Source organism: Merops nubicus, unplaced genomic scaffold (assembly GCF_000691845.1).
Source record: "Merops nubicus isolate BGI_N331 unplaced genomic scaffold, ASM69184v1 scaffold5938, whole genome shotgun sequence".
NCBI classification, from domain to species: Eukaryota; Metazoa; Chordata; class Aves; order Coraciiformes; family Meropidae; genus Merops; species Merops nubicus.
The window spans coordinates 3,987-25,014 of record NW_008626243.1 but is presented as its reverse complement, the minus strand read 5'-3'; the positions used below and the strand labels follow the sequence as shown (position 1 = coordinate 25,014).

Genomic DNA, 21,028 nt, shown 5'->3' with positions numbered 1-21,028 from the left:
GCCCCCCCAGTGCCTGCTCCCCAGGGCTGCTCTCCAGCCCTGCACCCCCAGCCTGGGCTGGGTCTGGGGGTTGTCCTCACCCAGGGGCAGCACCTTGCCCTTGGCCTGGTGGAACCCCACGAGGTGCCCTCAGTCCCACCTCCCAGCTTGTCCAGGGGTGCAGCACTCAGCAGAGCTCTGGTGCTTCTCCCCGTGGTGCAGAGCCAGCAGAAGCCCCTCACCTTGGGTGCCCAGGCTGGTGAAGATGGAGGCAGGGGGGGACGTGCCCCGTGAGTTCTCAGCAGTGAGTGTGATCTTGTAGCCCCCCCTGGGCACGGTGCTGGTGTAGCTGGTGTGGGTGGTGAGGTGTCCTTGCACTGCAGGGGGGCTCCGTGGGGCCAGGGCCTCCAGGGTCACTCTGTAGTGGAGGATTCTTCCTCCTGCCTCCCACCTGCTCAAAGCCTGTGAGGAAAGTGCACTTGTCACTCTCTTCTCCTCCTGATGCTCCAAAGAGCTGCTGGTGCCAAGCTGAGGTGCCCCAGGATGGTTTCAGACCTGCTCCTGGAGGAAAGGGTGGTTGGCTCTTTGTGAACCAAATATTCCACTTGCTTTTAAACGAATCTAGAACCATGGAGGAGTCTGTGTGTCACACCTACAAGCCCTCCTGAAGAAGGCTTTAGCAAGCTCACGTGCTCAGGCAGGGCTGTGGTTTGTCCTCCCACGTTGGGCTTCCCATGGAGAAGCTGCCACATCTCCTGGAGAGGTTTCTTATGAAGGGATGGCTGGGGATCCTCATCTACAGGAGCTTCTCCCAAACCCACATGCTCATGCTGCTCTATTTAAGTGAGGAACTTTCTCCCCAGGGTAACTTCTCTTTCTTGTCTCTTCTAATACTAAAGAGGTTAATTCTGAGAGTGTTATTTGGTGGCCAACAGCACGTAGCAGCTCATGTTCTTTGGTAACCAATGACCTGGTTTTAGGTGTTTCTCCATCAAAACCTGGAGGAAACATCAGTGCCACAGAGATTGCTGGCTCCCTTGTTGAGACTGTTTTCCTAAAATCATGGAATCATAGAAGGGTTTGGGTTGGAAAGGACCTTTCCCAGAACTCCTGTCCTCACCACAGCAAACAGTGGCATGGGGAATGAGGAGAGGGGATGGTAATTAGAAAACAAATTAGGAATTTTGTGTGGTTGTTATCTGTCCCATTAGATACATCATCAGGGACACAGGATCTCACCAGGGGAGGTTCACGTTGGAAATTAGGAGAAATTTCTTCCTGGAAAGGGTTGTCCAGGGCAGAGGTGGAGTCCCCACCCCTGGAGGGGTTTCCAAGCCGTGGAGATGTGGGGTGAGGGACACGGGGCCGTGGGGATCCACAGGGTTCCTCTCTAACCTTGCTGATCCTTTCTGCCTCCATTCAGGTGTCACTTAGCTTACCTTCCAAAAAAGAGAGAGGTTCACTCTTTGGGTGTCCACATCCTGCTGTCGGTACCAGAGGTCCAGGAGCCCAGTTGGTGCTGGTGTGGAAGGACAAGGTGTGAGCAGCATCAATGACCATGTCTTAAAGCAACCAAACAAGAGGCTGTGAAGGTGAAGGAGGTAAACCCCCTGGAACAATTCAAATGGAAGGTTTAAAATGTCCCTGAGATGATGGGAAATGTGAGAGCCTGTGTTTGCTCTTGCAGCTGGAGATCAGCTGGGTTGGTGATGGTGCTCATGGAGAGAACAAGCTAAAGAGAGGGTTTTGTTCTGCTGGTGATGGTCTGTTCTCCAAAGTAAAGTGACAGGACAAGGGGAAACGGCTCAAGTTGCCCCAGGGGAGGTTGAGGTTGTCCCTGAGGAACAATTTCTTGCCCTGGAGGGTTGCCCAGGGCTGTGCCAGGCTGCCCAGGGCAGTGGTGGAGTCCCCACCCCTGGAGGGGTTTCCAAGCCGTGGAGATGTGGTGTGAGGGACACGGGGCAGTGGGGACCTGGCAGTGCTGGGGGGTGGCTGGACTTATATTTTAAAGGTCTTCTTGAACCAAAACAGTTCTATGATTCTATGACTTGACCCTTTGCCTGGTAGCCAGGATGGCTCCCAAGGAAGCCAACACATCCCAGTGGCAGCATTAACTCTCATCTTTGCACTAAAAGAGGGAGATTGAGACTAGAGAGAAGGAAGAAATTGTTGACCCTGAGGGTGTTGAGCCCCTGGCCCAGGTTGCCCAGAGAGGTGGTCGCTGCCCCATCCCTGGCACCATCCCAGGTGAGGTTGGATGAAGCTCTGAGCACCCTGCTCTAGCTGCAGATGTCCCTGCTCCCTGCAGGGGGTTGGACCAGAAGACCTGGAAAGGTCCCTTCCCACCCAAACCACTCTATGATTCTGTGACCTGTAGGATTTTGCTGTCTGGCTCTAGGCAACAAAAGTCTTTAACATCTCATCAGAGGTAGCTTAAAAAATCTTTCCATGCTTCTCCTTGTAGTCCCAGAGAGACTGGAAACAACATTTTGACCTCCCAAAATAACACCAAACTTCTGCCTGCAGAATCTGGTGAACAATGTTCTCCAACAGTTCAGGATCAGGGATGCGTGAGGAAAGCCAACGTGACAGAAGTTAACCAAGCTTGGTTCCTCAAGGTCTCTGACCAAAATAAACCCATCCAATCCAAACAATAATTGCTGCTAATAACCCAAGCAGCTGGAGGTGTTGCACAACCTCAGCTAGAACAGGTTTCCTATATCCAAAGACAAAAAAATCCACAGGGCCAGCAACGTATGGAGCAATTTTCTCTTTGGTAGCTGCACGTGGTGACTGGAAGAGAAAGAAGAAGCAGGGCTGAGAGAAGAAATAAAACCAGAGGAAGGGAAAAAGTTAAAAAGAGCTTTATCAAAGCAGGAAAAAAAGGGGAAGAAAACAAGGAAAAAGGATTTTTTTTTTTCAAAGCAGGAAAAAAAATGGGATCACATCTGTTGGACTCCAGCCTGGGTTTGGAAATTCATTTCATGTGTGGACAACACTAAAGAGCTGGGGGAAAAAAAAAGAGATTCTCACTTGTGCTTTATGAAATCCCTGTTCATGTGTGTGGCAAGCTTAGAGAAAGAGGGAGAACATGATTTCCTTGGAAAGGAACAGTCTTGAATCTGCAAACTCATGGGTAGAACTTCAGCTCCTTCAAAGAAAGGCAGCTGTGGTGTAGCCAGAGCTTCTCATTTGCAGCCTCTCCTTGATGTCATCAAATCCAGGGACAGAAAAAGCTGCTTAATGAGTTAAAAATCTTGTTTTAGAGCCCTGCTGGGTCGAGGGGAGATGCCCACCAATGCCATAGCAAGCTGAGGTGGCTTGAGAAGGTTGAGAAAACTTTGGAGAGGAAGGTGGGGGAGGGAAGGAAAGAGAAGTTCACACCTTTCTGCATCAATCAATGCTGCTTGCAGAAACTCGATGCTGCCAGGAGTGGTAAATAGGGTGAGTAATAGTGGCACTAACCCAAAGAGCTTATAGTAATTCACAAAAAAAAGAGCCAAGGACAGGCAAGGAGGAGATGAAAGGAGGGGATGCCAAAGCAGCCGACGGGTCTCTGTTGAAACACAAACTTCTGAGAAACTTTCTTCTCTTAGAAGAACTGAAAGTTTTGCAGCTTGTGAGCTGGTGCAGCTCGAGGTGAAGGGAGGTGGCTATGGGAACACGTGGTCAGCCCCAGGGAGCCAACGTTGGAGCTGGCAGAAGCCAGCCCTCAGGTTGGTGCTGTGTGTACCTGGAGTCTGCTGTGACCTCCTCTGGGGCAGGAATGAGCTTTGCTTGCCAAATTCCTGGTGGGATTTCTCCCAAACACGTGAGCAGGTTCATGGAGTCATAGAGTGGTTTGGGTGGGAAGGGACCTTTCAAGGTCATCCAGTCCAACCCCCCTGCAGGGACAGGGACATCTGCAGCTAGAGCAGGGTGCTCAGAGCCCCGGCCAACCTCACCTGGGATGGTGCCAGGGATGGGGCAGCGACCACCTCTCTGGGCAGCCTGGGACAGGGGCTCACCACCCTCAGCATCCAAAATTGCTCCCTTCTCTCTAGTCTCAATCTCCCTCTTTTAGTTTCAAACCATCCCCCCTTGTCCTGTCCCAACAGTTCCTGCTCAAAAGTCCCCCCCCAGCTTTCTGGCAGGCCCCTGGCAGTCCTGGCAGCCCCCAGGGGGTCTCCCCAGCTGGAGCCTTCTCCTCTGGGGCTGCCCCAGCCCAACTCTCTCCTGCCGGGCTCCCAGCAGAGGGGTTCCCCCCTCGGGGCATTGCTGGGGCTCCTCTGGCCCCGCTCCAGCAGGTCCCTGGCTCTGCTGTGCTGAGGACTCCAGAGCTGCCCCAGCACTGCAGGGGGGTCTCACAGAGCTGGCAGAGGGGCAGGATCCCCTCCCTGCCCTGCTGACTTCAGACCTTCTCAGCAAACTCCTGAAATTCCTGTTTGGCAGGAAACAGGAGCCGCTTCATTTTCTGTTCATTAAGAAAGCAATTGTCTTACAGAAGCTTCTTCCCTGTTGGCTCTGGCTCTGGATCTACAGAGACTCTGCAAGCAAAAACCCAGCTTCATGAGCTCAGATTTCCACTTGGAGGCAAAGGTTGGAGGTGGACTTGGCACAGGAGATGCCATGTTGTGTGTACCTGCTTCTGGAGTCCGGGCTTGGAACGTGCTCCAGCTACTCCACAGTCCTCTTTCAGGGTGGATTTTGCAGCTGCCCTGGAACTCGTAGGCTGTGTGAGGCTCCAGACCATCCAGACTGCACCTCTCAGCCCTCAAGCTTTCCACCTTGAAAGAAGATGAAGGAAATGTGACATTAAACTCCCAAGGAAAGGTTGAAGGCAGTGATGGGCTGAGTTGCCAATGCCCAAAGGAAGCCTCACCAGCCAAAACACGTCTTTAAAAACCAAGGGGGGAAACCCCTGAGCTCAGGCAGCTTTAATAACTCGAAGATTGATGCAATGAATCATCAGCCTTGCAGTTCTTTGCCTGAAAAATCCCTCTTTTCATCATGTGGAGGTAAAACATTTATGTCCGTGGGTTTTACTGGGCTTCAAGGAACACATTTGGTTTAGCATGGAAAATAGAAGCCAAGACTTCATAGAATCATGGAATGTCTGGGCTGGAAGGGACCTCCAAAAGTCATCTAGTCCAACCCCCCCACCATAAGCAGGGACATCTCCAACTAGATCAAGCTGCTCAATCACTACTATGGACGTTAGGGAAAGCACAAAAATTTGGGAATCACACGCCTGATGAGTAGTGATGAATATTCCAATAAATCATGGGTCAAATGGAAGATCTGATTCTTCAGTTCATCACCAGGACAAAAGAGGAAAGATTCATGCATGTGTTTTTTGACAGGATCAGTGTTTTACCTGCAATTCTAGACCAACGGTTTCGACCCAGAGGCAATAGTTTTCCTTAAATACAGCATTAAAGAACAGAGAGAGGCAAATTTGGATGAGCTGATTATAGGAAGAAATAATGAAAAAAATCCTTCAATTAACCTCCAAGGTTGATCATTCCCTTTACTCCCCAGCAGAGGATTACCATGCTCCAGGAGTGCCTGGCGAGCGGCCGGTACCTCAGCCTGCAGTGCTGCGCTCGCGCTCCGTCGTGCCAAAAAAAGGTGCAGTGGGCCATGGAGGAGTTTCCAAATTCCACTGAAAAGTTGGGAGGATGTGGTTTCACTAGCAGCCAAAAGAGAAAGAGGGAGACAAGGCTCAGAGACAGCTCAGCTCGGAGCAGGGAGGGTTACGTGGGGAAGGATTTACTGGGTTGGACTGGACGGATGCTTTTCTGAGGGATCTAAAGTGCTCAGAAGGTTCTCACGTCTTTCTAAAGGGTTGGGACCAACTAGAAGATGATAAGTAAAAGGTTTACCTATGTCTAGCAACGTGAACACCAGTGGCTGTGAAGAGGCACTGCCTAGCTCATTGGAGGCAGCAACCACCAGGGTGTAAGTAGAGTCAAAACTCAACTTGCTCAGAGCCAGCGAGCCAACCTTCTCATTCAGACCTTCTTCTGAGGCACAGAAGACATTTGTCCCATTTGATAGCCTGGAACAGAAGGAGGATGCTTGGTTAATGCTGGCCTGGACACCAAGAAAGCTGGATCTTGGGGCACTGGGGCTTGGTTCACATCCCCTTGTGCTGCTCCTTGGGGCTGAAGCTCCTTCAGTAGCTTCTCCGAAGGTTGGTTTGCAAGGGAGGACCATTGGGCTGGGAGCTAGGTAGGTCACCTGCCCCCCCTGAAAGGTCTCTCTGCTTCAATAGGGTGCTTACAGGAAATAATCCTCTGGGTAAATTGGTAGGAAAGGTGTTGTAGTGCTGCTTGGGGTTTATTGCAAACAGAGGGAACACTTCTGGATTTCCACTGAGCTCTGAGTAAGTTCCTTTTAACAGTATGATGGTGACCTAATGTTGGTTGCCTCATATTTCTCTACAGTTGAGCATAGGTGTTGGTAGGTCATCCATAGATGATGGATTTTGAAGGTTTGTTTTGGTTTTTTAACATAAGTTAGTGATTAGAAATGCAATTTAATGGTCAGACTGCACAACTTCAAACCCAACTTTTAGTCCTCACTCTGTCCTTCAGCCCACGGCCTTGGATAACTCATTTTGCCTCTCTGTGTGTTTTCTTCCACCTGAATCAGAGATGTTTTTGTCATGACCTTTTGGGTTTTGTAATATACTTAATAAATCATATTTCTAGCTCTATGTCACAACAATGACAGGACTTGCTATCCACACCTCTCTACCTGCATGTTCTCCTTCTACTTAGAGAACAGCAAAAGGTTTCTACAAGCTCCTAAGAAAGGTGCTGCTACCTTGGCCAACAGAAGTAGGTGAAGAAGAAGATGATTAAGGAGAAAAAGGTGATGAAGAACAAGGAGAAGAACAAAGGTGAAGAAGAGTGAGTCTCCCAGGGGAAGGAGATGGTCAACGAGCAGCACCTTGGAAGCAAACAGGGACCAGTTCAGCCTACCCAGTGATTTGTGAAAGGCAAAAGGAACTCATTCCACCCAGATGTAGAGGGAGAGATTTAGACAAGATGGAAGGAAGAAATTTTCTGCACTGAAGGTGGTGAGCCCCTGTCCCAGGCTGCTCAGAGAGGTGGTCGCTGCCCCATCCCTGGCACCATCCCAGGGGAGGTTGGATGGAGCTCTGAGCACCCTGCTCTAGCTGCAGATGTCCCTGCTCCCTGCAGGGGGTTGGACCAGATGGCCTTGAAAGGTCCCTTCCCACCCAAACCATTCTATGATTCCATGGTGTTTGCTTGAATAGAGTTTTTTACTAAGGTTCCACCTACACGTGGCAATGACTGAGATCCAAAGGTCTCCTAACACGCCGTGTAGAACCTTTTTTTGCTGCAGAAGTCACCCCCAAAGGCTTAGCCAAGCCAAAGGAAGCAAAAATACAGGTTGGTTCTAAAATGAGAAGCAAAAAGAACCCGTTTCCAACCCAAGCCCTTCTCCATCTCCCTATCTAACCTTGGAGACGATGAGCAGCTCAGCTCGTAGGGTTTCTGGAGCGGGCACTGCTGAGCACAGAGGCTCAAACTACAGGAGATCCATCAGAAAGCAGCTCTGGGACATGATTATGGGTTTCAAAGCACCTAAGTGCCCGTGCTACTTACTGCAGCAGGTAGGTAGTGTTGATGTACGTGGACCTCCCTTTGTCCCAGCTGCAGGTGGGGCGGCCGTCGGTCCCGTACTGGACACACGACACGTTTCGTGGCTCATCTGGAGGAACTTAAAGAGATATTCTTAGTTTCTTCCTTTAAAGATGTCGATAGGAGACGTTTTAGACTTTTAAAAAAAAGAGATTATGGACAAATAAGTGGAAAATACTCAGGCTGCTGAGTTTTCTAGGGGAGAACAGCTGAGCCTGTCACCCGTGCACCCTGTTGAGGTGTCTAACACTTGAGCAGAAGCCCAATGACTTTACAAGATGAATACAAGTGCTTAAGAGCTCTCCAGACTGGGCACTACATGCTTTGCTTGAAGCAATCAACCATTATTCTTATTTTATTTCTAAAACAAAGCAGCACAGATAGAGCAGATGATGGGTGCAGCAGCCTAGAAGAAAATTGAAGGTTTCCTTAGAATTTTCCTTACAAGTCCCCTCTGTGCTGGAATGATGGGTGAGTGTCAAGGGTGGAACAGGAGGAAATGTGGTATTTGCTCTGAGGAGGCAGTTTTATTTATGAAAAATGGACTTGCACAGTCCCAGAGAGGGATATTTTAGGTACAAAAAAAGCTACGAAAAGACTTTTTGGTTTTGATCTCTTTCCTTTTCTAGGAAAAACCACCCACTGCTAGTAACACATCTCAGAGGTACAACAGGAAACCAAGACAAAGTAATGAAATTCTCCTTACTCCCAGATTGAATTTCGATGCCACAGATGAGTTTTTTCTTATGCTCACAAACCCTTTTGCAGGTGAACACGTGTTTGCCCCAGGCACGGACTGGGAACGTGGCGCTCACTGAGCTGCTGGAGCTGCTGTTGAGTTCAGAGCTGTTCAGGAAAATTGCTATCCTGCACTGCTGGGGCTGGGGGCTCAGCTGGCACAAGAGGGTGACGTTGGTACCAGGCTGGACATGAGCTGTGCTCGTGGTCATGTTCCCTTTGGCGCAGACCTCCGCGGCGCTGTGGGCACCTTTGGTGGCAGGCAGAGTCCTCTCGTGGCATGTTTCTGGAACAGGGTGGGAAAACAGGCCTTGAATGAAGGTAGGTAGAGTGCTTGAGGAAGAGAGGCTGCCTCTGTGGGGATGCTGATGTGCCCAGTCTTCCCCAGGCTGGTTAAACTGGGGTCAGCAAGTATTGGGTAGCTCCCAGACATCCTACAACCAACCACAACCCCAGGCAAAATCCAGCAGAACTCCTTTTTCCCAGACTCCCAGCATGGTGGGGTTGGAAGGGACCTCTGGAGATCATCTCATCCCACCCCCTGCTCCAGCAGCTCACCCACAGCAGGGTGCCCAGGATGGTGCCCAGGGGGGTTTGGGATCTCTCCAGAGCAGGAGACTCCACAGCCTCTCTGGGCAGCTGCTCCAGGCTCGGCCACCCTCACCCCAAAGAAGTTTCTCCTCCTGCTCAGGTGGCACCTCCTGGGTTCCAGTTGGTGCCCGTTGCCCCTTGTCCTGTCCCTGGGCACCACTGACCAGAGTCTGGCCCCAGCCTCTTGCCCCCCGGGGGCCCTTTAGCTCTTGCTCAGCACTGCTCAGATCCCCTCTGAGGCTTCTCTTCTCCAGCTCAGCAGCCCCAGGGCTCTCAGCCTGGCCTGGCACAGAGATGCTCCAGCCCCTCAGCAGCTCCACAGCCTCTGCTGGACTCTCTCCAGTAGCTCCTTGTCTCTCTTGAACTGGGCTTTAAGGCAGCATCTGTATTTTTCAGTGAAGCAGTGGCAGGTATGTCTCTGCTGAAGCAACAAGATGTTTTTCTGACTCACAGAGACCTCCCCTGGCACATTATCATATTTCCCCAGTGACCCAGGGCTGAGATGGGGATGGACAACCCTGCACTTGCTGTCACTGTTGGCTCCAGGACACATGCTGGGGGCAAACAAGCTGAGCAGCAGCAGAAGGTAAGGGCAAAAGCCTGAGCACCATTTCTCCCCCCTTGCTCCTTCTCCTTCCTCTCCTCTTCCAGCTGTAGAGTGGTTTTCTCATGCAACCATCAGCCCTACCTTGAATGAAACCAAATAACCTCCCCATCGTTACAGAGCTTCTCAGCAGCTGTTTTCTGCACACTGCCTTCAGCACCCAAATGGAACAGGCTGGTGGTGTTAATTATGCATAAAAACACCCCCCAGCTGCCAAGGCCTGAACAAATATCCCTCTAAACTCCTTCTATACTCTGTACAGGGCTTCTGCTGCAAGCCATGGCAATATCTCAGGAGGATGTTCAGCAGTAGCACTGGATCCAAGGGGCTCTTCCAGAAATTACAGTATAAACCTAATTAAACATCACATTTTGCCCTCCTCAATAAGAAAGATATTTACCAGCCTACCATGCCAAAGCTGAAAAAAAACCACCCTTAATTTGCCTGAGTGGTTCTTTGAAGTGATAATTGCTAGGTAGGGGGAAAAAAAAAATCCATAGATCTTACCTGCTGTGAAGTGCACCAACAATGAGATTGCTGCAGGCACAGTCCATGCAAATACCATTTTGCTCCCTAGAGAGAGAGAGAAATACCATTTACCAGTTCCTAAAAAGCAGGAAAATCCTTTGCAATGTATAGATTTCTATTTTACTACTTCAGAAAATCCAGAATATTTCTTTTATGAGACCTTTCTGATTCGTTTTCTGTGCCTGTTTTGCTGAGTGAGGACTTTTCAGATCCTATCTGAAGCAGCAGCTGATTTTTTAGGTGGTTGTCCCCAGCCAGGCAGAAGAATGGCAGAGTTTTGGGTACTTCAGAACCCTGTGCTTTAAAACCAGACAGCTCTGTGATTTGGAGAAGGAAATATTTATCCCTTCCCTCCTGAAGACCCCCTGCAAGACCACAACCAAAACTTAGCCTGTGAAGGACCTTCAGTCCTCCTCATGCTGTTCTTCCCCAAGATCTCATTTGCAAGCCCTGCTCCAGCACTGCCCAAGCTCTCCCAAAATCCCACACCCTGATTTGGATGGCACAGCCCCATTTATGGACACACCCCCCCCTCCAAGGGAGCCCCGGGTGCTTTTCATCCCCTCTGGGCTCAGACTTTCAGCAGATGACCCCAAATCCAAGTGCACTGATCCCAGCCTGGATGACTAACACAGACTCGACGTTCCCAGGCTTGAGTATGACACATAAAATTTTGGCTGAGACCTTGGGAACGAGCAGTTTTACCTTTTTTTTTCTGACTGCTTTCCAAGAAGAAATCCCTCCCACGGGGCTTATTGATGACTGTTTACCCTCACGGAGAGACACCCACCCTCCAACCAAACAAAACAGCTTTTGACACGTTTTAAACTCCAAAACTCTGACAAATGCAAACCTGTGCCACGTCTAGATGTGCCAGTTTAAATCCACACTCTAGTGCTGGAAGTTATGGGCACAAATGATTCATGGTCAGCCTAAGCTAAGCTCAGTATGTTCCCATATATTTTGCAGCCAGCATTAACAACAATTTCCCTTTTTTTGCTGTTCCCCTGCAGAGCTACAATGAGAATATCTCAAATACTTCAGAATTGAACACACCAACAAGCACTTTCTCTGATTCCTGAGCTGCAGCTGTTTTAACAAGATGTCATATTGGAAACAAACTACTCTAAAATGAAACTTTAAATCCTGACTGCTCTTCATAGAATGGTTTGGGTTGGGATAGACCTTGAAGACCATCTTGTTCCAACCCCATTGCCATGAGCAGGGACACCTCCAACTGGACCCAAGGGGCACTTCCATAGGGGTACATTGCACCCTATAGTCTTTGCCCTTTATATATTAATATAAAACCAAGCCCAAAAGTTATTTCAGCTTGTTTTTCTAGAAGAAGATGGGATCCATCCCATGCTTTTGAAGCAAAACGGTATCTGAGAAGGCTGAAACACAGAAGATTTGCCAAAATGCATATTGCTGCACTTGATCTTAGCCAAAATAAAGCTTGGTGTTGTCAGTGGTTCTGTGAAATCCAGATGTTCTTCAGCCAGAGAGGTTCGTGCCTTGCCACAGAGCCTCAGCTTGACAGAGACACTTCACACCTAGGTAATTAGTAACTGTAAGGATGAGCAATCACAGCACCAAGGTTCTTCAAGTAAATGCTCTGCCTTCCAATAAACTGAAAATGCCCAATGACTGCGTAAACATCCTTCAGAGAGCTTGCTTTCTGGCAGCAAAACCATACCCAAAATACTTGAGTCAACAGGCAAAAGGGGGCTGGCTTCAAATTTGAATCAAGGCTTTGCTGAGGTAGGTGCTAGACAGTTTATGCAGCGTGGTGAGAGTGCAGCAGAGCGTAATAAACTGCAATCAGAGTGAAATGTTGACAAAAGAATGAGAACTCACCTTCAGAATCAGAGAGAACCTTCAGAATCAGGAGCAACCAGAGCAGAAATACACGGGGGAAAAAAACAAAGAAGGAAAAAAATCTCCGTGTTCCACATCAGTGAAGGGAAATGATGTTGCTGTGCGTGTGTTAAAGGAAAGATGAAGGATATTGTCCCTGTGGGTGCAAGGCAGAGGAAGTGCAGAAGGTGCTCACAGAGCTGATGCCTGTTTGTGAAGACTTATCTCTACGAAATCTCAGCTGAAGACACAAGAGCTACAGACCACACGTTTTGTTTACCTATGGATTCCTTGTAACGGCACCGTCAGCTCCAGTTCTGAAATGATATCACTGGTAAAGCACAAAACCCCTCCAGTTTGCTTTTAAGCAACTTTTTATCCCCCTTGCCCCCTCTAACCCCTAAAAAAGCTCCTTGCAAAGCAAGTGTCTGCTCCAAGGCTGTCACACGGGACCTGCAGGAACAACCAACCCATTGACCCCTGTGGAAAAGAGGAACAGTTCTCCCTGTTACATCTCACCCAGTGAAAATCAGCTGTTTGTGCCCAAACTGCCCTGTGGCTGGCACATGATGAACAACACGGGCTGTGTTTTTAGGGGATCTTCCCACCCCTGGCAGCCCCAGCAGTGGCACCCCACGCTCTGGGGTTGGGGACCAGCCACCGTGGTGCCCGAGGTGACTCCTCAGCAGAGCCACCGAGCTCAAAGGGGTCAGGAAGAGCTCGTGGGGTGAAGGGAAAGGAAGGTGGTGTTGCTAAAGGATGGTTCTTCAGGGCTGTGCTAATCCCAGGCTGCAGCCAGCACCCCTGGGCAGGTGATGAGCACCCCAGGGCAGGCAGCATCCCAAGGCAGAGAGCATCCTGAGTCAGGAAGCATCCCAAGGCAGTGAGTATCCCAGAGCAGGGAACATTCCTGGGGAGTCAGCATCCCAGGACAGAGAGCATCCCAAGGCTGGAAGCATCCCTAGGGCAGACATCATCTGGGGACAGGCATCATCCCAGGGCAGGGGGCATCTAGGGGAAGAGGGCACCCCGGGGCAGGCAGCATCCCAAGGCAAGCAGCATCCTGGCACTGGGAGCATCCCAGGACAGGCAGCATCCCAAGGCAGGGAGGGGAGGGGGGGGGGAAATGCTTGTTCCCAAAACCCCCCATCCCTGGGGCAGCCAGCACGGCGAGGGGGGAGGGGGGAGACTGACCCTGAGCCAGGCTCACTCACCATGGAGCTCCTGCTCTGCTCCCACCTGGGAACAAGTGACTTGGTGAGAGGCCCCCCTGACCCAGAGCCCGTGGTGGGAGGGAAGGGGGTGAGCAGAGGAGGGGGGAAGCTCTTGAGTGATGCTGCTGGGACTGGCAAGAGCAAAAACTGCAGTTAGAATAAAATACCCCCCACTCCTCCTCCCCCCCCTCCTCTTGCTGGGAGAGAAGGGCTTGTCCCCAGATGCCTCCAGCCCCAGGGGTTAGCCACTGATTTTTCATTTCTCTTCCATGCACTTCTTGCTTTCCCTCATTTTTTAGCACTCCTGGAGCCACCACCCTAGTTAAAAGAAATTTAAGAATTTTTTTTTTTAATGGAAAAACCTTGTGTTACCATCTTTCCTTCTCTTCACTGGGCACCAATGACACAAACCTGATGTTCCCTTCAGCATCTCCCTGGCGTGATTAACTCTTTCCAGCTTGATAACCACAGCACAGAGATTTTGGGAGGCAGGCAGTCAACAGGAGCAGGAAGAGGAAGCACAAAGTTTGCAGCCTCCAAGAATCCACTTGAACCTCCAAGCCCCCTTCATCTCCCTTCCCGAGCCCAGCAAAACATTTGTGTTAAAAAAAATCTCATGGGTGAGCTCTGCAAGTCCCCACAGCACCCCAAATATCAACAGTTGCTTTTTTTAAGTGTAGATTTTTCCTTCCCCTTTGGCTTCTTTTAACTCACGCTACGTTTAGGGTTTTCAGAGTCCAGCCCAAGCCACGCTCTGCAAAACCAGGACTTACAGAAGGTTCCTCCTGGATGCTGTTGGGAATTCAGGTGGAATCTTATCCCGTGTTTCTCCTGGAGGCCTCGTTCATCTCTCTGTGGGTGTTTCCTCCTCCTCCTCCTCCTCCAAACCCTGGTGGCAGCCACGGCGTGACGTGCTGGGCCGGGCTTAGCAGACCCTGAGTAGTCTTCTACTCATTGATGATGCAGTGAAGAGAAGATGCTCGTTGGGTGGCCCAAGTGAGAGGAGTTTTATGTCCTGCTGACAGGAAGCTGAACCCAAAACCACCCCTCTCATCAAACGCAGCCGCTTTCTTTTTTCTCTTTGCTTGCTTTTTAGCACCAAAAGGCTGCCCCAAAGCAGCACCCGAGCACGATTCCCTCTTCATTGCCCCTGTGTAGGGCACAAAGCTCCCAGGAGAAAGCACGTGGCACTCAGGAGTCACACAGAGGACAATGTGTTCCCTGCGGTTGGGTGAACTTCTGAGCAGCCCTTCTGGCTGAGTGCAGCAGGAGAAGTGAAGAACAAGGTCCTGGTGCACAGAGAGCTGCCGTGGTGCCAAACTCCCTGCCCCTACCAAGGCAGGGGATGATGTCAAGGAAAGTCCAGAGTCATCAGTTGGAGAGGAGGGGGTGTCTCTGCAGTTCTGAAAACGAAGCTGGGGAAAGCACCAGCAGCAGTTTGACAGAAGAAGGTGTGATGTTTGGTGGTGAAGGTGGCCAGCTCCTGAGCAGCACTGGTAGCAAAGCAAAGCTGCAGCAGAAGAAGAGCAGAGAAAGGGGCTGTTGGTGGTTGTAGTGTCATCCTCTACACCCCAGGAGAAGATGTGCTGTTTGAGGTCCACCAGCAGCCTGGCTTTGTGCAGATGGTGGTGGTCTACAGCAAGGGAGGCAGGGAATACTCCTCTCACCCGTGGGACATGAAGTTTGGGTGCCTGCTCTCACCTTATTTCTGCAGAGCTTCCAGTGATGCAAAGCTGGAAGGAATCACCCTTGGTAGATGCTCTCATGGTATGGAGGTTGAGGTGCTTTTCTGCTTCAGTCCAACTTCATAACATGATGAATGCTGGAATAAGGAGAAAACAGTGAGTGAAGACTGTGGACTTCCCTTATAGACAGTGAAAATACAGCAGAGGTAAATGAAGTAATGAAATTTGGGTGAATTCTGTTGTGGCAATTTGTGCTCAGCTTTGGGAGTGAGGGATGAAATCATTTATCTAGGGTCAAAAGTACACTAGGATCAAAAGGAGACTTCTAACCCAAAACAAACTTAACCAGAAGACCAGGAGTGGCTTCTTGTGTTTACTGGCTTTGTAAGGAAAAAGTTGCTACCTAAAAATATAAGAAGTTTGAAATAGTGCCAGGCTGCCTCTTCTCCAAGTGTTTTCATGGAATTATGGAAACGTTTGGGTTGGAAGGAACCATAAATATCATCTAGTTCCAACCCCCCTTCCACGGGCAGGGACACCTGCCACTAGAGCAGGTTGCTCCAAGCCCCATCCAACCTGGTCTTTCTTGTAGGCCCTGTTCAGATACTGGAAGGTCACAAGAAGGTCTCCCCCCCAGCTGGAGCCTTCTCCTCTGTGGCTGCCCCAGCTCAACTCTCTCCTGCTGGGCTCCCAGCAGAGGGGTTCCCCCCTCGGGGCATTGCTGGGGCTCCTCTGGCCCCGCTCCAGCAGGTCCCTGGCTCTGCTGTGCTGAGGACTCCAGAGCTGCCCCAGCACTGCTGGTGGGATCTGATTTTAATGAGAATCATGGACTAGACCCATAGAATCAGAGGTAGAGCTGCTGATGGAAGAAGGCTGAAGCCCACCTAGAAAACAGCCAAGTGCTAACGTTCCAAGTATCACTGGAGGGAACAGAACTCAAACCCAAAAGTGAAATCAGCAGGTGCAGCCTTTGACACTTTCTGGTTTTGTCAGGTTGGAGGTCTGGAAATAACCCTGAGAAAGAAGAATTGTGAAGGAATGGTGGTGAGTCACCAACCTCAAAATGATACGAGTGGCAGAGCACTGGGAGCCAATTACTGGGTGCCTACAACCCCATGGAAGAGAATGTGAGTTAGCCCAAAACCCCTGCTGTGGTTGTCATCGTGGTCGCTCAGGAAGAAGCAGCATTTCTTTTAGTTAGCCCAAAACCCCTGCTGTGGTTGCCATCGTGGTCACTCAGGAAGAAGCAGCATAAGAAGCAGCATTTCTTTATTTAAGGTATTTCCTTGGGTGATATTCTTTGGAGTTCTTGGGTTTACCACAGCTTGTCTTCAACAGAATGTAATTTGAGGACCTCAGAGGTTCACAGACTGCCTTCAGACTGGCACCTCATCTGTTGGAGGGTCACTCCTCCCAGCCTGCTCTGATATTTTTCAATTTCTATGAATATCTGTTGGTTTCTCACTGGTTTGGGTGATGAGAAGGGAGTACAGTTTCTAGATCTGATTGTCCCAGGGACCACACAGGGTTGTGCAGCAGTGCTGCACTACATGAGAGGTCTCTGGCCACACCAGCTCTGGGTTGATCTTCCTGTGGACAGATTTTGATGGGATTTCATATTTAGTCTGGGGTTTTATTGCTGAAAGGAGGTAAGGTTCCTTCAGCACTGGATATCAGACTAAACAAAACCCAGTCTCAGATGTTCTTGTTTCCATTCATGACCAGTTCTTTGAACCCTTCTACTGCACAGGACCATGACTCCCGACAGCAGTGTCTTAGTGACTTCCAGCTCTTGAGTGGCCAGTTCTTGCAACCTGGACACCAGAGTTTTGGGCCATGGCTCTGCAGTAGTACTGAAGATACTACAGCAGTGGAATGGGAAATAATTCAATGTGTGGTTGTCTGTCCTCAACACTGCAGCTGCCCATCGCTGGCTCCGGCAGCACCCCATGGGTACACCAGTGATGAGCCCAGCAGGATGAAACCAGTTATGTGGCAAATGCCATCATAGAGTCATAGAATTGTTTTGGTTGGAAGAGAATTTTAAGAACTAGTCCAACCATTCCCCAGCACTGCCAGGTCCCCACTGCCCCGTGTCCCTCACCCCACATCTCCACGGCTTGGAAACCCCTCCAGGGGTGGGGACTCCACCACTGCCCTGGGCAGCCTGGCACAGCCCTGGGCAACCCTCCAGGGCAAGAAATGGTTCCTCAGGGACAACCTCAACCTCCCCTGGGGCAACTTGAGGCCCTTTCCTCTTGTCCTGTCCCTTGGGAGCAGAGCCCGACCCCCCCCTGGCTCCAGGCTCCTGTCAGGAGCTGTGCCGAGCCAGAAGGTCTCCCCTGAGCCTCCTTTGCTCCAGGCTCAGCACCCCCAGCTCCCTCAGCTGCTCCTCCCCCCACTTGGGCTCTAGACCCTTCCCCAGCAGCTCCGTTGCCCTTCTCTGGCCACGCTCCAGCCCCTCAAGGTCCTGCTTGGAGGGAGGGCCCCAACACTGACCCCAGGATTTGAGATGTGGCCTCACCAGTGTTGAGCACAGGAGGATGATCCCAGCCCTAGTCCTGCAATGGTTCTGCCTCCTCTTGAACACACAGCCAAGCCAAGGAACTCTGAATTCACAGGGACAACATGGGTCCATCAGTGCTGCTCTAGAAAATCATATAGATGATGTGTGAGACAGTCTCACCATCCATCCTTTGAGAGCCTGATAGTTTGTTGGTTTTCTAATGCTCATGTGACGAATTAATTCCCATATATTAAGGAAAATCTTGGCTGGTTTGGTGAGGAGCAATCCAGGAACCTCCTTTAACAGACCATTTCTGTGGTTTTCTCTTCGTTGTGTTCACTGCTGGCTTCCAGCTCTTACCCAAATCCCACTCTCTTTGCTTTTATGAGTGATATTCAGGGGATTTGACCCGGTGAAGGTGACTCTCTCTGAAGCCAGTCATGACACAAACCACAGCCTCACTTCTCACATCCTCTTCTATGAAGTGCAGCTTTGGTTTCAGTCTTGGCCGTTGTGCTCAGCTCCTCTGCCCTGTGAAGAACTCCTCAGCTTCCCCTTAAATCTTCTGGAGGTCAAGGGCTGTAAGAAGTTACACCAAAGAGGATATTTTTAGTGAATATTCCTACTTTCATTGTGTGGCCATTTCCTCTGTTCTGTCACCCCATTTCCAGGAGGCTTTTGCTGGTTCAGGTGTTTATTTGCAGCTTTGCTCACGAGTGTTGGTCACAACATGGGCTTTGATCTTTTGTCTGTGCACTCAGGAGTCCCCAGAGGTCTTCTGCTGTCATTTAGCTCTGTGAAACATTCAAGGGTTTCACCAGTTTTAGCCTCTGCAGCATATTTATCTGCCAGTAAATCTCTTCCACGATTTCCTCTTGGCATGGAGGCAGCGGTGAATGCGTTTGCAGAAGGAAAACCAGAGGCCCCATCCCTGGGGACATCCAAGATCAGGCTGGATGAAGCTTTGAGTAGCTTGATCTAGTTGGAGATGTCTCTGCTTGTGGTGGGGGGGTTGGACTAGATGAGCTTTGGAGGCCCCTTCCAGCCCAGACATTCCATGATTCTATGAAAACGAGCAGCACAAGATTACTTGGAAAATGTTTCTGTTATCTTCATATTCTTGTGCTGTTCCTGATGCCAAATGCTTCCAGACTTCAGCTCCTGAGGCATCTCTGTGGGCCTCCAGCTCTCTCTGCCCAGGGAGAGGGACGTGAAGCTGCACTGACATGGGGCCACCACTACTTTACATCACAGGACATGGAGCCAGCATTCCTTTATGTCAAGGGACATGGGGCCACCACCCTTTTAAGCCAAGGGACATGAGGTCACTGCTTGTTTACACCAAGGGACGTGGAGCCACCACCCCTTTACATCAAGGGAACATGGGGTCACCATTCCTTTACATCAAGGGAGGTAGGGTCACCATTTCTTTACATCAGGGGACATGGGGTCACCACTGCTTTACATCAGGGTCATCATTCCTTTATGGCAAGGGACACAGGGTCACCCCTGCTTTACATCAATTGACATGGGTCACCACCCTTTTACACCAAAGGGCATGGAGCCACCACTCCTTTACATCAAGGGATACAGGATCACCACGTCCACACACCAAAAAATCCTGCCTTAGTCAAAGCCCCCTCCTCTACAACTTCAACAGCAGCCATTTTCTTGTAGTATTTGAGAGAGGGAGTGAAGCCTGAGATGTTTAAATGTGTTGAGAGCATGATTTGATTCAAAACTCTGGGCCACCCATGTATTCAAGGTTGCCCAAGCGAGGGTCTGGGTGTTGGGCTTGCATGTGTAGAGTTCAACCCCTGTCACTCAGGACTCTAGTTTACATCCCAAAATATCATGGAAAGGAGGCAGAGGAGGGATGCAAAGAGCTTCCCAAAGGTGAAGCAGGCAAAGACAAACAGCAGAGCAAAGAGCACATCTGACAAGTGAAAACCTGGAAGCAAGGTCTTGATGGGGCAACAGGGTATTGGACCTTCATCAAAATTCCTGGTTTTGATTTACCCACCATTGCCAGAGGTGGGCATCATGGGTGTCCTACCCAGACCAGGCCTGTCACCTCTTTTAAACCCTTGGTAGTTACAAGAACTGTTACAATGGGGTAGAGGGAGGAAGAGGAGGAGCTGTATTGTACATTAAAATAGAACAGAAACATGGAATCATAGAATGGGTTGGTTTGGAAAAGACCTTCAAGATCATCCAGTTCCAACACCTCCCACTAGAGCAGGTTGCTCCAAGCCTCATCCAACCTGGCCTTGAACACCTCCAGGGATGGAGCATCCACAGCTTCCCTGGGCAACCTGGACCAGGGTCTCACCAGCCTCACAGGGAAGAACTTCTTCCTAACTTTTCATCTAAATCTCCCCTCTTCCAGTTTGAAGCCATCACCCCTCCTCCTATCACCAGGATAGTTCTGTTTGAATAGACAGACACATGTATTTGTGCCCTTCTCTTGCTGTTTTCTCCAGGAACCACCCCGTGCACACCAGATACCTCCTCTCCCCCATGTAAAGAGAAATATTTCCTTCAGCCCTTAAGGAATCAGCAGGAGCTTCCCCACAGATGAAGACCACGTGAGTGGTGAGATCTGGGCAACGTTTGATCCCTGCACTGCTGCAGGCTGAAGGAGAGGAGCCGTGCTCCCCTGGTCACAGCTAGATTTGTAGGTGGCATCTTGGAGCGAGTTAGGAGGGCTGGAAATCCCACCAGCAGAAAGGCAAGACCAAGCTTTCAGCCTTGTTTTTTGACAAGACAAATGTTCTCACCCAAGGGGTTTGGTACTTGAGGCAACACAAGCCTCAGGATGTGGACGCTGAAAAAAAAACCACCTTCCCCATCTCACTTCTGGGCTGCTGATGGTGTGTGGCTGTTCTTCTACAATTTCCTTCCTGCACACACAGCAATCACTAATTTTAGACTCGTTTACATGTAGAAGTGACATTACTGCCTTGGAAACTGCTGCTTCTGAAGAAGAATCCTTCCCCGTTCTGCCAGGTAACAGCTACTCTGTAGATTTAAATGATGGAGCTCTTGGGTTTGTTAGAAGGAACCAAGTTCAGAGGACAGTGATGTTGGTTTGTAGGTATCCAGGAGGAAACAACAAAATGGATCCATTTGTGTAGAGAAACACCTACAGTGCCTGGCAAAAACTGTCCCTCACACCACATCTCCACAGCTTGGAAACCCCTCCAGGGGTGGGGACTCCACCACTGCCCTGGGCAACCCTCAAGGGCAAGAAATTTGTCCTGATATCCAACCTCAACCTCCTTTGGGGCAACTTGAGGCAATTTCCTCTTGTCCTACCACTTGTTCCTTGGGAGAAGAACCCCACCCCTATGATGGGATTCTTGCAAGCCTATCAAGCTGCTAGCAGGGTCTGTTTAAACCCCTGGTCCCTCCTGCTAGCAATGAGGGCTGATGATGTTTGCTCTTTTGGCTGGATGCAAGGTGGGGAGGCACCCCCTGCAGCAGGCTGCTCCAGGCTGTCTCCAGGGTGAGTTTTACAGGCAGAATTTCCACATGCTGCTGTAGACAGCTCCAAAAAAAGCACATGTAGGAGCTGGAGGAACATGGCTTGGGTGGCCTTGTGAAAGAGCTGGTCCCCAGGAACTTCCCAAATCCTGGGACAACTTGTAAACGACGTCACCGCTGCT

At 50.2% G+C, this 21,028-nt stretch overlaps 1 protein-coding gene across 1 annotated transcript in view; it reads right to left on the bottom strand.

The window, feature by feature from the left end:
• The window catches only part of LOC103778347 (interleukin-12 receptor subunit beta-2-like), a gene marked incomplete at both ends in the record, with an annotated part of 31,199 nt that overhangs the window by 7,136 nt on the left and 3,035 nt on the right, over positions 1 to 21,028 (bottom strand). The window contains 7 exons of the mRNA XM_008945930.1: positions 222 to 441; positions 1,419 to 1,498; positions 4,601 to 4,745; positions 5,511 to 5,650; positions 5,844 to 6,019; positions 7,599 to 7,713; positions 8,341 to 8,658. Of these exons, the coding sequence (XP_008944178.1) occupies positions 222 to 441; positions 1,419 to 1,498; positions 4,601 to 4,745; positions 5,511 to 5,650; positions 5,844 to 6,019; positions 7,599 to 7,713; positions 8,341 to 8,658 (1,194 nt within the window). The remainder of the gene's footprint in view (positions 1 to 221; positions 442 to 1,418; positions 1,499 to 4,600; positions 4,746 to 5,510; positions 5,651 to 5,843; positions 6,020 to 7,598; positions 7,714 to 8,340; positions 8,659 to 21,028) is intronic.